This window comes from Zosterops lateralis, assembly GCF_965231275.1.
Source record: "Zosterops lateralis genome assembly, chromosome: 4".
NCBI lineage: Eukaryota > Metazoa > Chordata > Aves > Passeriformes > Zosteropidae > Zosterops > Zosterops lateralis.
Window position 1 is genome coordinate 58,906,471 of NC_139765.1, and position 11,697 is coordinate 58,918,167.

Below are 11,697 nucleotides of genomic sequence, written 5' to 3' on the forward strand. Positions count from 1 at the left end.
GTAAGATGTGTGTGAACCTTGTATCCTCAGCAAAGCATTACACAAATACAAGCCCTCAGTAGAACTTCCTCTAAAGCATTTCTGTTGTATACTACCTGAAACTGTTTTTCCCAGCCGGTCTTCCCCTCCAGGACAGCACCCCCCTTCCAAGCACTGGATTGGCAAGGCATGGTAACTTCACAGAGCATGAGCCCTTACTAAAAATGATTAGGTGGGTTTGGGTGGAGTGGTTTGCCTGTGCCTGTTTAACCCTAAGCCTGCATGATCACTTCTTCTCACTAACAGCGGCAGTAATGAAACTTCAATTTGAACCATCAGGAAACTGTGATCTCCTTGCATGGTTCCCACTCCTCGCCGCGGGGTCACCACCTGCCCGCCTCGGACTTCATCAGAGTGGCCACATGGTGAGGAGCAGGAGGTGGGCATCCATTCCTACATGGCTTCACCTTCTGGCAGACTCCTGACTGCTCCCAGCGCCGACACAGTGCCCAGCTGCACTCACTATAAGGGCTCTGTGTGGTACGTTCCTCCCACAGGAACCCGTGCTGAAAACATGGAAATGGCCACAGGGATGCACTGTGATGGACACACACTTGTGCATGGTGCAGACTCTGCTGCAGAGGTTGCTTGTTACAGGGGAGAACCAAGGAAAAACACATTGTTTCCTAGTGGACCTACAATAAGCCTGAAGACAAGCACTAGGAGGTGTCTCTTGTGGAGTTTTGATGGCTACAGCATGAACCCTTGAGGCTGCTGAGCTCTAGGGGGGAATATTGCAACAAGTGTCCTTTGGTTTCTATGCCAGCATCTCTGTCCACCTCTCTATGGACACATCGTCTTAAGAAAAAAATCCTTTATATATATATATATAAAAAGTGTAGATACTTTTATATATTTTGTATGGTGTTGCTAAAGAAAAAGTTCCTTTGTATATTTTACATTTATACTGATCTTCTTAATTTGATAATAGGAAACCAATTAAAAAAATGTTTTGATATTTTTTATATGAACATTGCACAATTTTACTTGAATTTGGCGTTTGTTAGGGTTTTGCATGAAAGCCACCTTCAGATGCAATGCAATTTTCAAAGTAATACAGTAAAGATTACATCAAAATCCATTACTATAATTTATAAGTTTTGTTAACAGATTTTGGAACACTTTAAGGGCACAGTACATTTTTCTCATAACCTCTTCTTAAACCCACAAAACTGGTTTTTTTTAATTTTTTGATATTTTTCACTTCTCACAAGTGCATTGAAGCGTTCAGGAACTGAACTGCAGGACTACACATATCTTTGTGTAAGGTTTCAACACAGACCTTCTCTGGAAGAAGTCAAATCAGTATTTTCCTCACCAAGAACAAGAAAATAATTGATGTGATTGTATGGTAGGTTTTGACCTTGGTCTGGCTCTGCAACAGACCAGCACTCTGCATGTCCCAAGGAGAGGGCCCTCCTTCCATGGGCTCAAGTTCTGACTCAGGTGCAGTATTTTTTTCTCTTTTTTGCTCGCTGGATTCAGCACATTGCTAATCAAAGCAGAAATACAAGACTTAAAAGATGTCCAGATTTGGCTGCCCAGCTCTTTGACAAAGCCCTGGCTTTCTTGATATTTCAAAAAGCTCATGGAAGGCTTACGTTTTCATGTTTCCCACAAAATGTGCTGGTTTCACAAGTACAGGAAAGTTAAACATGATCTGTCTGCTGTCTTCACCTTCCTGCAATGTTTACAGAAAGAGGAAAAGTGAGATGTGAAAGTTTGCATCCAGCAGTGTGAGGCAGAGCTCAGCCTGTGGCTGCCATGATGGGAATACATGACTCCAAGGATGACAATGGTGTGCCTGCTCTCTGCCAACAAGGCTTTCAGGAGCTCCTTGCTCACCAGAGCAGCCCTTTTGAGAAAATACTGGCTATTGTTTTTGCAAATGTGTGTGAAAGGGAAGAAACAGAAAATTGGGCTAAATAAAATTGGGCAGGAATTGAGGAAAAGATGAGAAGCTGTATACTGTAATCTGAGTTTCATTATATTCCTGTGCATTTTCTAAGTATCAAGGAGGCCTTTGGAAGGGGAGAGGGAGGAAAGATGCTGTTCCTTTAAAAATTATGCAACATATTGTGTGACATTTTCTGACAGAAAAAAAAATTTGAATGTTTTAAGGGTCTGGCACTTGGGTGTGTGCTCAGGCATTGTGTATAACCCATGCTAGTTGTTCTTACATCTGTGTATGTATATTTTGTCCCAGTGAGATGTAGGTAGTTTTTATTTTCATCAGAATTGTTGCAGTAAATGAGGGTCAGTTGTATTAATGACAAAAAAATTAAAACCTATTTTTATGACTTTTTAAAAGCTTTATGGCAGATTAGACACTGGAAGTTTGTTTGGTTTTTTTTAACAAATGTATATTTATTAATGTGCAGAACACTGGAATTGCAGCACAGATGAAAGGAGAATTTACAATAAATTAAGAAATTTTTTGAACTTGTATTCTTCCTCTGGTGGTTTATTTTTAAGTGTAGCACAGATAATGAGGGTCCCAATGGCATTTCCTGGGGATTAGCAGGAGCAGGAACATACAGGTACCCGTCTCTCACTGAGGCAGCAGAGGCTGTAAAGCACCAACCAGCCAATGCACAGCCCCTTGCAGCCCAGGGCCCTGTGCTGGCACAGGATGCCACAGAGTGCATCACATTTCAGTCCATATCTGCAGAATTTTTCAGACGTGGGAAATGGTCCACGGAAGAGAAATGCCCTCTGCTAATCCAGAGCAAAGCAGATCTCCAGGAAAGCACCAGATTTAGAAAAGGACATGTGAGAGCAGCTCGAGAGGAGTGGCAGCCAGCCCAGCCCACAACAGCCTGCAGTGAGTGACAAGAGCGTTCTCCCACGGGCTGGGCTCCATCCTTGGCTCTCCCAAGCCAGCTGAGGCCAAGCCATGGTCCTGCTCACTCAGTCTTTTCCAGGCTGTTGTGCAAGTCCTCATTCATGCATCTCACGAGGCACAGGGTGACCTGCACGTCTTGTCAGCTTTTTGGAAATAAAAGTATTTCTTAGTGTCAGCTGGCCACTGTGAAGCCAGGTGGAGAGAGTCTGGCTACTGATTTAGGAGCAAAATCAAATCTTTAGGATCTTCAGTTTGGAAACAGCTCTGCCAAAACTTGCCACTCAACAAACTCAAATAATTATCCCCAAGAGAAACTGGTTTTAATTTTTTGTACAAGTGCATTATTTGGTGGAACACTGAGGTTTTTCCTCAAGTATTAGTTCACCATTCTGTGGAGAATCAGAAATAAGCCTCAGGCTTTCACATAAGCAGGTTAGTTAAGGGAGAGAGACCAGCCTGTGATCCTGTCTCCAGCAGCTACCTACAGCATATGTTTAGGAAAAGAGGATTATCAGCCACACGTTACATGCCAAGGTGGCCCCAGGAGGGTCCACAGCCCCCAGCTCTCTGCAGCTCAGGGCTGCCCAGAGGGAGGGGTTCTGCTTGTCTGTCTCCAGCAACCCAGATATTTTCATACATCTCTCATGGATCCATTTGAACTTCTAGTACGCAGTGGGCTGCCTGATTCAGTCACAAGCAGCAAGAAAAATTTCTTCCTTCAGCTTCATTCCTGTCCCCTACCATGGACACCTTTGTTGTTTGCAGCAGGAGAGGCAGTGAGAATCATCTCTCAGCCACATTCTCCAAGTGAAAGAGAGAGACAGGCTCTGTCCTAGAGCACTTGAGTAATCTCTTTCCAGCTGGGTAGCTTGGATCTCTGTTCCATGTGCAGAAACTCTGCTGTACCTTTTAGCCTTCCTTCTTGCCCTTCTTCAATCCATTACCAGGTCAACTATAGCCTTTTTGGTGGTGGCAGGGAGAGAGGAGGGCAGAGTAGTCCAGAAAATGCAAGCAGTAGGCCTGCCAACACTCTCAAAGAAAGGAAATAATTTTTAAAATCTCCGTTTCATTCACTTTTCCTGTCTTAATCTTTACAATGATATTTGGCCTAAGCAAATTGTAGAAAAAAATTCCTTAGGAAATGCACCACTGGCAGCAGTGTGGCATATTAAGGCTGCAGTAACATAAGTCATGTAGCCCAGCCCCTTCAACAACTCAGCATACTCAAATACCTTCAAATATACACAGGGCTCTGTCTAAAAGTCCTAAACAATAATTCCAGTAGAATTGCCAATAGCCCGCAATAGTATTTCTGAGGATGATGAGTTTGTTTGTGTGAATCCTGAGGCCATGCTAAGGCACACAGCTCAGCTGCAGAGAATGCTCCTGCCAGGTCTAGGGGATCACAGAAAGGAGATCCCCAGCAGCCCTGGTGAGACATCCCCAGTGTCCACACACCACCTGCAGTGCCAGGAGCAGTCTAGGATGCATTTAGGCCTCACAGCCTCTTCTGCAGAGGTTCTGCCCTGCCTTTATGCTCCTGTTTGCACATGTGCAATTCACTTTTCTTCCCTAAAAGAAGCAATTTGTACTGGACTTATTTTCCATTTTAGTCTATTGATTTTTGGATCCATCCTCCAGTTTCTCATACTCATTTTGGATTTTAGTCCTGTCCATGAGGATGCCTGGAGGCAGCATTTGCAACCTTTACAAGCTACCTTTTATTTTGTCATTCAAACAATGAATGAAAATACCAAATAAAACTAAGCCCAAGAGAGCTTTTGTAACACTTCTCACCAAGCAAGTTTTGCACCTACCTCATATTGATTAATGTCAGCTGCACTGACAGTGTTTTGTGTGTGACAATAGAGTGTGGGATAGTATGAAACCCTTTACTGAAGACATCGTTTCATCTGCTGCTGCTGCTTCTTTATCCACCGTGCCAGGCACTGTATTAAAGAAAATTAGATTAATCTGAAGTGTGTGCGGCAAAGAGACTGTGTTAATTCATGATTGACCTCTAAATACTTCAAAGCATTTCTAAATGCCCCCAGGAACCCCCTCGAGCTCTGCACTGTGCTGGTGTGTCCCCTTCTGCCTTGGTCAGACATCTGCTGCTGCCATCCCTCTGCTCAGAGATACTTCTGAATAGAGTATCCACTCCTTCAAACTCTAATTTTGCACAGTCTGAACATAATGTCCTTATTTGAAGGGAGGCCTAGATTGATTTCCCTGTGGACTGAGGCTTCATGGAGGTGCTGTGAGAGCCCAGCCTCTGCACTGGGTCAGAAGACACCACAGAGGTGGAGCAGAGCTGACACACCTCTTAGGGAGAGAACTGTGCTTAAGGTGGGAGGTGCCCTGTCACTCTGACAGCTGCCGTGTGTCCCAGGGCCATCCTCTGCCCAGCATGCCCTGACTTCTGGAGCCCCTCCTGACCTCCACAGAGCCTCCATTTTTCATGAGATGCAGCCAGGAAATAGAAACGAACTCACAGCTCTGGCTTTCCAGGTGCTGCCACTCTTTCATTAAAATAGCTGTACTGCAGCCAGCTGTGTGGTTTGCTGTATTAGTTTACACATTAGGGCTTTTCCCCTCTAGAGATAAAACAGTTTGCAAAACCACCAGTCTCTTGGGTTAGTGTGTAGGAAAACCTCTTCCTTTTGGTCATTTGATGGAAACTCTCCAGAAGTGCATCTTGAATGATCTTGTTTGCATGTTCAGCCTGCATTGTGCTTTCCAAGTAGAGAACTGTCCTGGGTTGTAGTGTAGGATGTACACAAAGTATTTATTCTATCACCATCTTCATGAACTGTTGAAACCAGGTGGGCTAGTGTTTTCCCAAGCCCCTGCCTCTTCTGCTAATGACCTTTGGGGTGTCTTCTGCTAATGGCCCATCAATGCCTGGCCCATGAGTCACAGGTAACTCCCTCCAGGGGTTATCTCTGTTTAATGGGCCATCAAGGACCCACTTCACACTTCTCATGCTATTGTGAGATGCTCTGCCCAGGGGGAGGAGCCAAGCATTCTCACCTGGATATAAGCTGGTATGTGGGACAGTGCAAGGGCACTTATCCACTGGATTCCCAGAGGAGCAGGGCTGCCAGACCTTTCTACAGGATCACTGCTTCAGGAAGAGCACCTCACCTGGACTGCTTCCACCATCCTGCTCAGGTTGTATTCTGACTCTGTCAGTGATCCTTTGTGTTATTGCATTTATTTTATTTTACTTTTACCTTTTTACCTTTCTTCTTATTAAATTATATCTCTGACTTGGAGCCTCTCATTCATTTTGCTTTCAAACCACAACAAGAACATAGAGCTAGGTCTCTGCTTTTGTTAGATATTCATACACTCAAGAAAACAGTGAGCATAGGAAGCCTTGTGTATGTATAAACAGGGCAGCCAAAGCAGAAGGGAATGATCCATTCCCTTCAGGTTAGGAACATCCCACTGAATGCCACACAAAGCAGCAGCTGCTGTGGTTGGGAGCCAGCAAAGGTAACAAGTGTCCAGGGGAAACAGTGAATATCGATTTTGAGAAAAATCAATACCTTTTATTACATGTTTATTTCCTGAATAAAACAAACAGAAACACTTAGAATGGTTAACTCCTTCACTTACAGATGCATAGGTTTCAGGGATGGACAGGATCAGGGAAAAGCCTAGTTGGCTTAGGGGCTTTAGGGGTTACGGTTCATACTGCTGGCACAAAATGGCCAAATGAATGGGAGTGAGCAGGTGGTCAGGAGGGACCAAGCTGCCATCTAAGCACACCTGACACACGGCTTTCTCCACCGGCTTGTCCAAGGAAAAACATTCCTGGCTGATCTTATCTAGGTTATGCCAACCACAACCCGAAAGCAGCTTGTATATGTTCTTTCTTGCTCACCCAGTGACAGGGCAGGCCCTCAATCACCCACAGGGAAGTCTGCATCACTTCTCTCTGGGCAGATCTGTGACAGAGCCAGTGCCATCACAGCTGAGGTAAACCCAAAGGGGCTTCTGCCAAGGCTATTCCTCTGCTGGAGCAGACCAGCAACAAAGCACTCCTGTTTCTTGCAGAGTGTTTAGTTTGCAGATACAGACACACTATGCATCCCTTGGGATTTTCTGAAAGCTCCATCTGTGTTAAACATGCCTCTTAGGAGGTTTAACATGGGAGGTTCAAGCTTGGCCTCCACTGGGCTGGCTTTTCATGGCAGATGCTCAGTACAGCAGCATTAGCTACTAAAGTTCATTGCAATTAAAGGGTTGGACAGTTGTGGCAAGAAGCACTGGAGCAGAGTTGCCTGTTCTAATTCCCAGGATCAATCTACTGTGCTTAGACAGTATTTACATGTTTCTCCTGATCCATCAGTGATGCTCTCCTCTGGCCTCAGAAAGAAGGCAGCTTGCAGGGAGCCACCTTAAAAGGCATCAGTTTCAGCTCTCTTCTCAGTATCAAATTCCCCTGCTTGCTCTGGAGTTCAAGCACCACTGTTGAATTGCAGTACAGAGGAGACACACCACATGAGGACAGTCTGCTCCATTAAATGGTTGTGTCTTAAATAAGGCTCGACACCTGGCTACTACTCAGTTCACAGATTCTTCTTGTGCTGTCACCTTCACCCGAAAAGGTAGGCATAAAACTAACTTAGTGTAGCAACCTTATGCCATAAAACACCTTTAATATTTAAACCCAGTGTAGATTATTCTGATTGATTTCTAAAGGTGTTACTATATGAATAAGTACTAATAGTATGTAAAGTGATTGTAATAGATTGACCACAGTTTTACTATATATAGCTAATTTGCTATATTTATTATATTTGCTAAATTTGCTAACAGCCATGGAGCTGTTGGTGTGACATGCCCTTTGGAGTCCTTATTGTACTCTCAGAGAGGAGAGAGAAAAATGTGTGAAGAGTAATTAAGTGACTAGATTAAAATAAAAGCTACCTTTAATCCAGCACCAATCTGAAATCCAACAGATGCTACCTGGCTAGTTATCCTGACTATTTTTGCATACCAGTCCATTTTATGTTTACAATCCATCCTTCTTTGATGTTTATCGTTTCATACAAAGCCTCATCCAGTGTAATGGGACCATACCAGACCACCTGAATTTGCTTTGCCACCAGGCAGGAGCTGCAGCAAGGCTGGGGACAGAGCCTTTGAGATGGACAGATTTCCAAAGACATCTGCACTACCCTTTTTTAGATGCAAATTTTGCTGAAGTCCTTCAAATGAGAGAAGAAATGTTCCATCACTGGTTTTACTCAGTCTCTCCTCCTGTGTTGCACTGAGAAGTGGACATAGCCCAGGATTTTCCTGCTGTGCTGGTGTCCATCAGCCCTGGAGAACACAGCAAGACTGGGAGGCAGACAGAGGAAATCTCCACAAGTACCTGCCACAGAGAAGAGGAGCACATGGGGCATCTTCTTTGCTCCCAAGGACATGGCTGAACTTCCTGTCTCTGCTCGGATCAAATTTCTTTGAAATAGAGACCTGGATGTACAGTTATGAAACAGCTGGCTCCCACAAACTCAGTGCTACATACATCTTGAGTCTCTTTCCTCTCTAGAGCATTCTTGAAGAAAAGAAAGAATTCACCATTTGTCTAGGAGTCCAACCTGAAGTTTTTTGATACAACCCAGATGTCCCATCTGCCAGCCAGAACTGCCACCAACGCTGTTTGCAGACTACATCCAGCTCATTCAACCCCAAAGACACAAATGCAGCAGCCCTGCAGGAATGCAAAGCACCAGAGGAATTTCTGTCATGAGCTCCTGCAACACTTCTAGAGAAATTCAAGACAGAGTAGTCAGGTCACTTTTCTCTTGATGAATCTTCTTACTGGAAGTAGGTCTTCTGCTGCTTTTCACCACAGGGACTGATATGATGTAATTACAAAACTGGTATTTTCCTGGGAGCCTCCTCAAAAGATGGTGCTATTGAATGGGAAAGGTGCCACTGAATTATCAAAGTCCAGAGCACAGCAATCACTCAAAACAACCTTAATTTCTCCAGGTAGGGTCTTGTTTAAGGGGTATCTGTCCATGTATTTCATTGGTTCTAGCACCTTAAACTTGCAGAATGAGTTGGGAACTCTTTTGCATTGAAGAAATTACTTTGTATGCTGCAAACCTGCGTAGAATGAGGAGTCCATTCACTTGTTGCATTCTTAAGCTTCTGTAGTAAAAAGCAAGGCATTTTAGGAAAGAAAACCCCCAAAAGTCAGTGTTCATCAGAACCCTCACATACTCAAAGAAGTGTAAGAATCTGGTACTAGTTCTCAAGAGAAAAAAAAAAAATCTCCTTTTTACCTCCACCCATTCAAGAACCAGATGAAATTTGAGTGTGACCAGGAAACAAATGACTGCACAGTGTGGCACAGGGGAAAGAGGGCAGGTAGGACCTGAACTCTGATGAAAATGTGTGTGTTTTCCCTGCTGCTGGGGCCATCACAGGCCTGACTTGTACCACAGTCTCTGCCCAGCCCCAGTGAGAGTTTGGCTCTTAAAAGCTGCTGCTTCCCAGCCAGCTCATGGCTGTGCTGACATGCCTGGGCAGCTTTATCCCTGCCGTGAGCAAACCCACCGAGGAGCAATTCTTCCAATGGACTGGCTCAGCAAAAATCTAGAACAAAAGGGAAGAACTTACAATTACAGATGTGCTAATTGCCACCATCTCCCAACAATGTTGCCCAGGGTTGGGAGGGATGACGGTGATGCCCTGGTGCCTCCTGGTGCTGAAGCTGGAAATGGCACATCACTTCCCTGCATCATTGTGCATACCATGTTGGTGTGATTATCGCATTTATCATAGATAGTTTCCTTTTGTTCAATGTTTTAAAGCATGTAAATACACATAAATGCAGAGAAAGCATTTTTAAAATTAAACCTGAGGCTGTTTGGTGGTACTGAGACCCCCCCTGCAGCTCTTTGTGCTGTACCTGGCTGCAGAACCCAACCTGGTCCTGCACAAGCAGGGACAGCAAAAACTCTCCCCTGTCCCTTCCTGTGCTGAAGCCTCCAAGCTGAAAGGGTTCTCATGGACAAAGAGAGGCCAGAAAATTCTGGTTTAGGAATAAAGGGGAAAGGAGAAATTGTATTTGCTCTGAAACAGCATGATCCTGAAATCCCAGCAGCAGAGGCTGTGCTGTGAACCTTCACTCCAGTCCCATCTCATTGCTTTCGGGGGAGAGTCTGCACAGGAGGCTGCACACACTCGTCTCCCAGCTTCCAGGGAGAGCTCAGCCTGGTCCATAGAAGCTGGAGTCAATATTCACATATATAAGAATACAAATTTAAATGCTGCATCCAAAAATTTGGGTGGTTGTTTTTTTTTTTTTTTTGCTTGTAAGTATTCTAACAATATAGACCTCCTACTCTAAAAAGGAGAAAGGGGATAAAGCTTTATAAAAACAGCAGCAGCTTTGTTCCCCGTAGTTTGCAACTAAAGAGAGAAAGCAGCTAAAAAGAGTGAATGGTGAGTTTTGAAGTAGGAGGATGACAGCTTCTCTCAGCCCTAAAAGCCAATGCAAACACTGAGAGCCAATGCTTTTACTGCTGGATTGTAAATACTGTCCTGCCAAAGTGCAAATGAAATCCTTCACCACACCTGTGCAACATCTCAATGCTCCAAAGATCCTAACCAGGTGATGACAGAATCACAGGACAGCCCTGCTCTCCTTGCATGGGGGCACTTCCGTCCTCCTGCACCAGCAGGGGCAGGAACACTGCCAAGATGGAGCAAAACCAGAGTGCAATTAAGACAGATTTTCCACAAGCACTTCTGGAATAAAACTGCACTTGGAGTGCAATTCTTTAGCCATTTTACACTAAGAAACACAGGTTTCAAATACATTCAAAGGGCACAACAGAGACTTCAATTCAGACCCAGACTTACCTGACATGAGTTGTGGTTTTTCAGTTACATGATCCTAATCTTGTTATCACATTTTCTACTTTGGAAGGAAAAAGTCCTTTTCCAAATAGTGATGCTCGTGTCTTTTGAAACCAAATATTTCAGGACCTGAAAAGCTTCATGACAACTTGAAAGTGAAATAATCTGCTTGCAATTTGTTGCCCAAAGTGGCAGAAGAAATGACCAATAAAAAGTTAAAAGCCAATGAATTTTAAAAAGCACATTGATGCTAATCTTCTGCAAAATATATAGAAAAGAAAATTGACCTGCCAGACTGCTCTTACCCCATTCAAGCTTAATCTTGGCAAATTCCAGCCTTGGCAAAGGCTGTGTGAGCAATGGTGTCAGTGATGGTACCTCGTAGGGCACACGGCTGCCTGACCCCAGCACCAACCTCTGCTCTCACCTCACTCCTTTACCTCGTTTCCAAGCTGTTTTGAAATGCTGGTTTCAAGATGAAAGTGTGGTGTTGCTGGACACATGCAGCCTCTTGTGAAGCATCCCATGCAAGAAGCTATTTGCAATTTGAAATTCAAAAACGCCCACTAACTCCTAGCTCACAGCAGTGTGGTGAGGTTCACTGGGAGCCAGAGCAGCAACCACCCCAGGTCAAAGGGCTTTGTTGTCATCATGGCAAGAAACTGGGCTTGCAGCCTCCACCCTTCTCAATGAGTCTGTACTAACCAAACATTGTCCATATTCACCGCTACCTCAGATGAGCATTCTTCAGTAGAACCACGAGGTTCACTTCTGATGATAAAAATCAAAGTCCTCTGAGTCTACAAAGTGAATGGAGATCATAACTGGAGAGGTTTCTACCAAACAGCAGCATGTTAGCTTCTGAATTTTCTGCAATAGCCATCCTGGATTACTGCTGTGTCCAATGTTAAGGATGCTTAAAC

At 44.3% G+C, this 11,697-nt stretch overlaps 1 protein-coding gene across 2 annotated transcripts in view; it reads left to right on the top strand.

Moving 5' to 3' along the window:
* Positions 1 to 2,487, top strand: part of CELSR1 (cadherin EGF LAG seven-pass G-type receptor 1) — a 162,567-nt gene extending 160,080 nt beyond the window's left edge. For both annotated transcript variants that reach the window (XM_083859672.1, XM_083859671.1), the window contains exon 35: positions 286 to 2,487. In XM_083859672.1, coding sequence (XP_083715798.1) covers positions 286 to 310 — 25 coding nt within the window. In that variant the 3' untranslated portion in view covers positions 311 to 2,487. The remainder of the gene's footprint in view (positions 1 to 285) is intronic.
* The last annotated feature ends 9,210 nt before the right edge of the window (positions 2,488 to 11,697 follow it).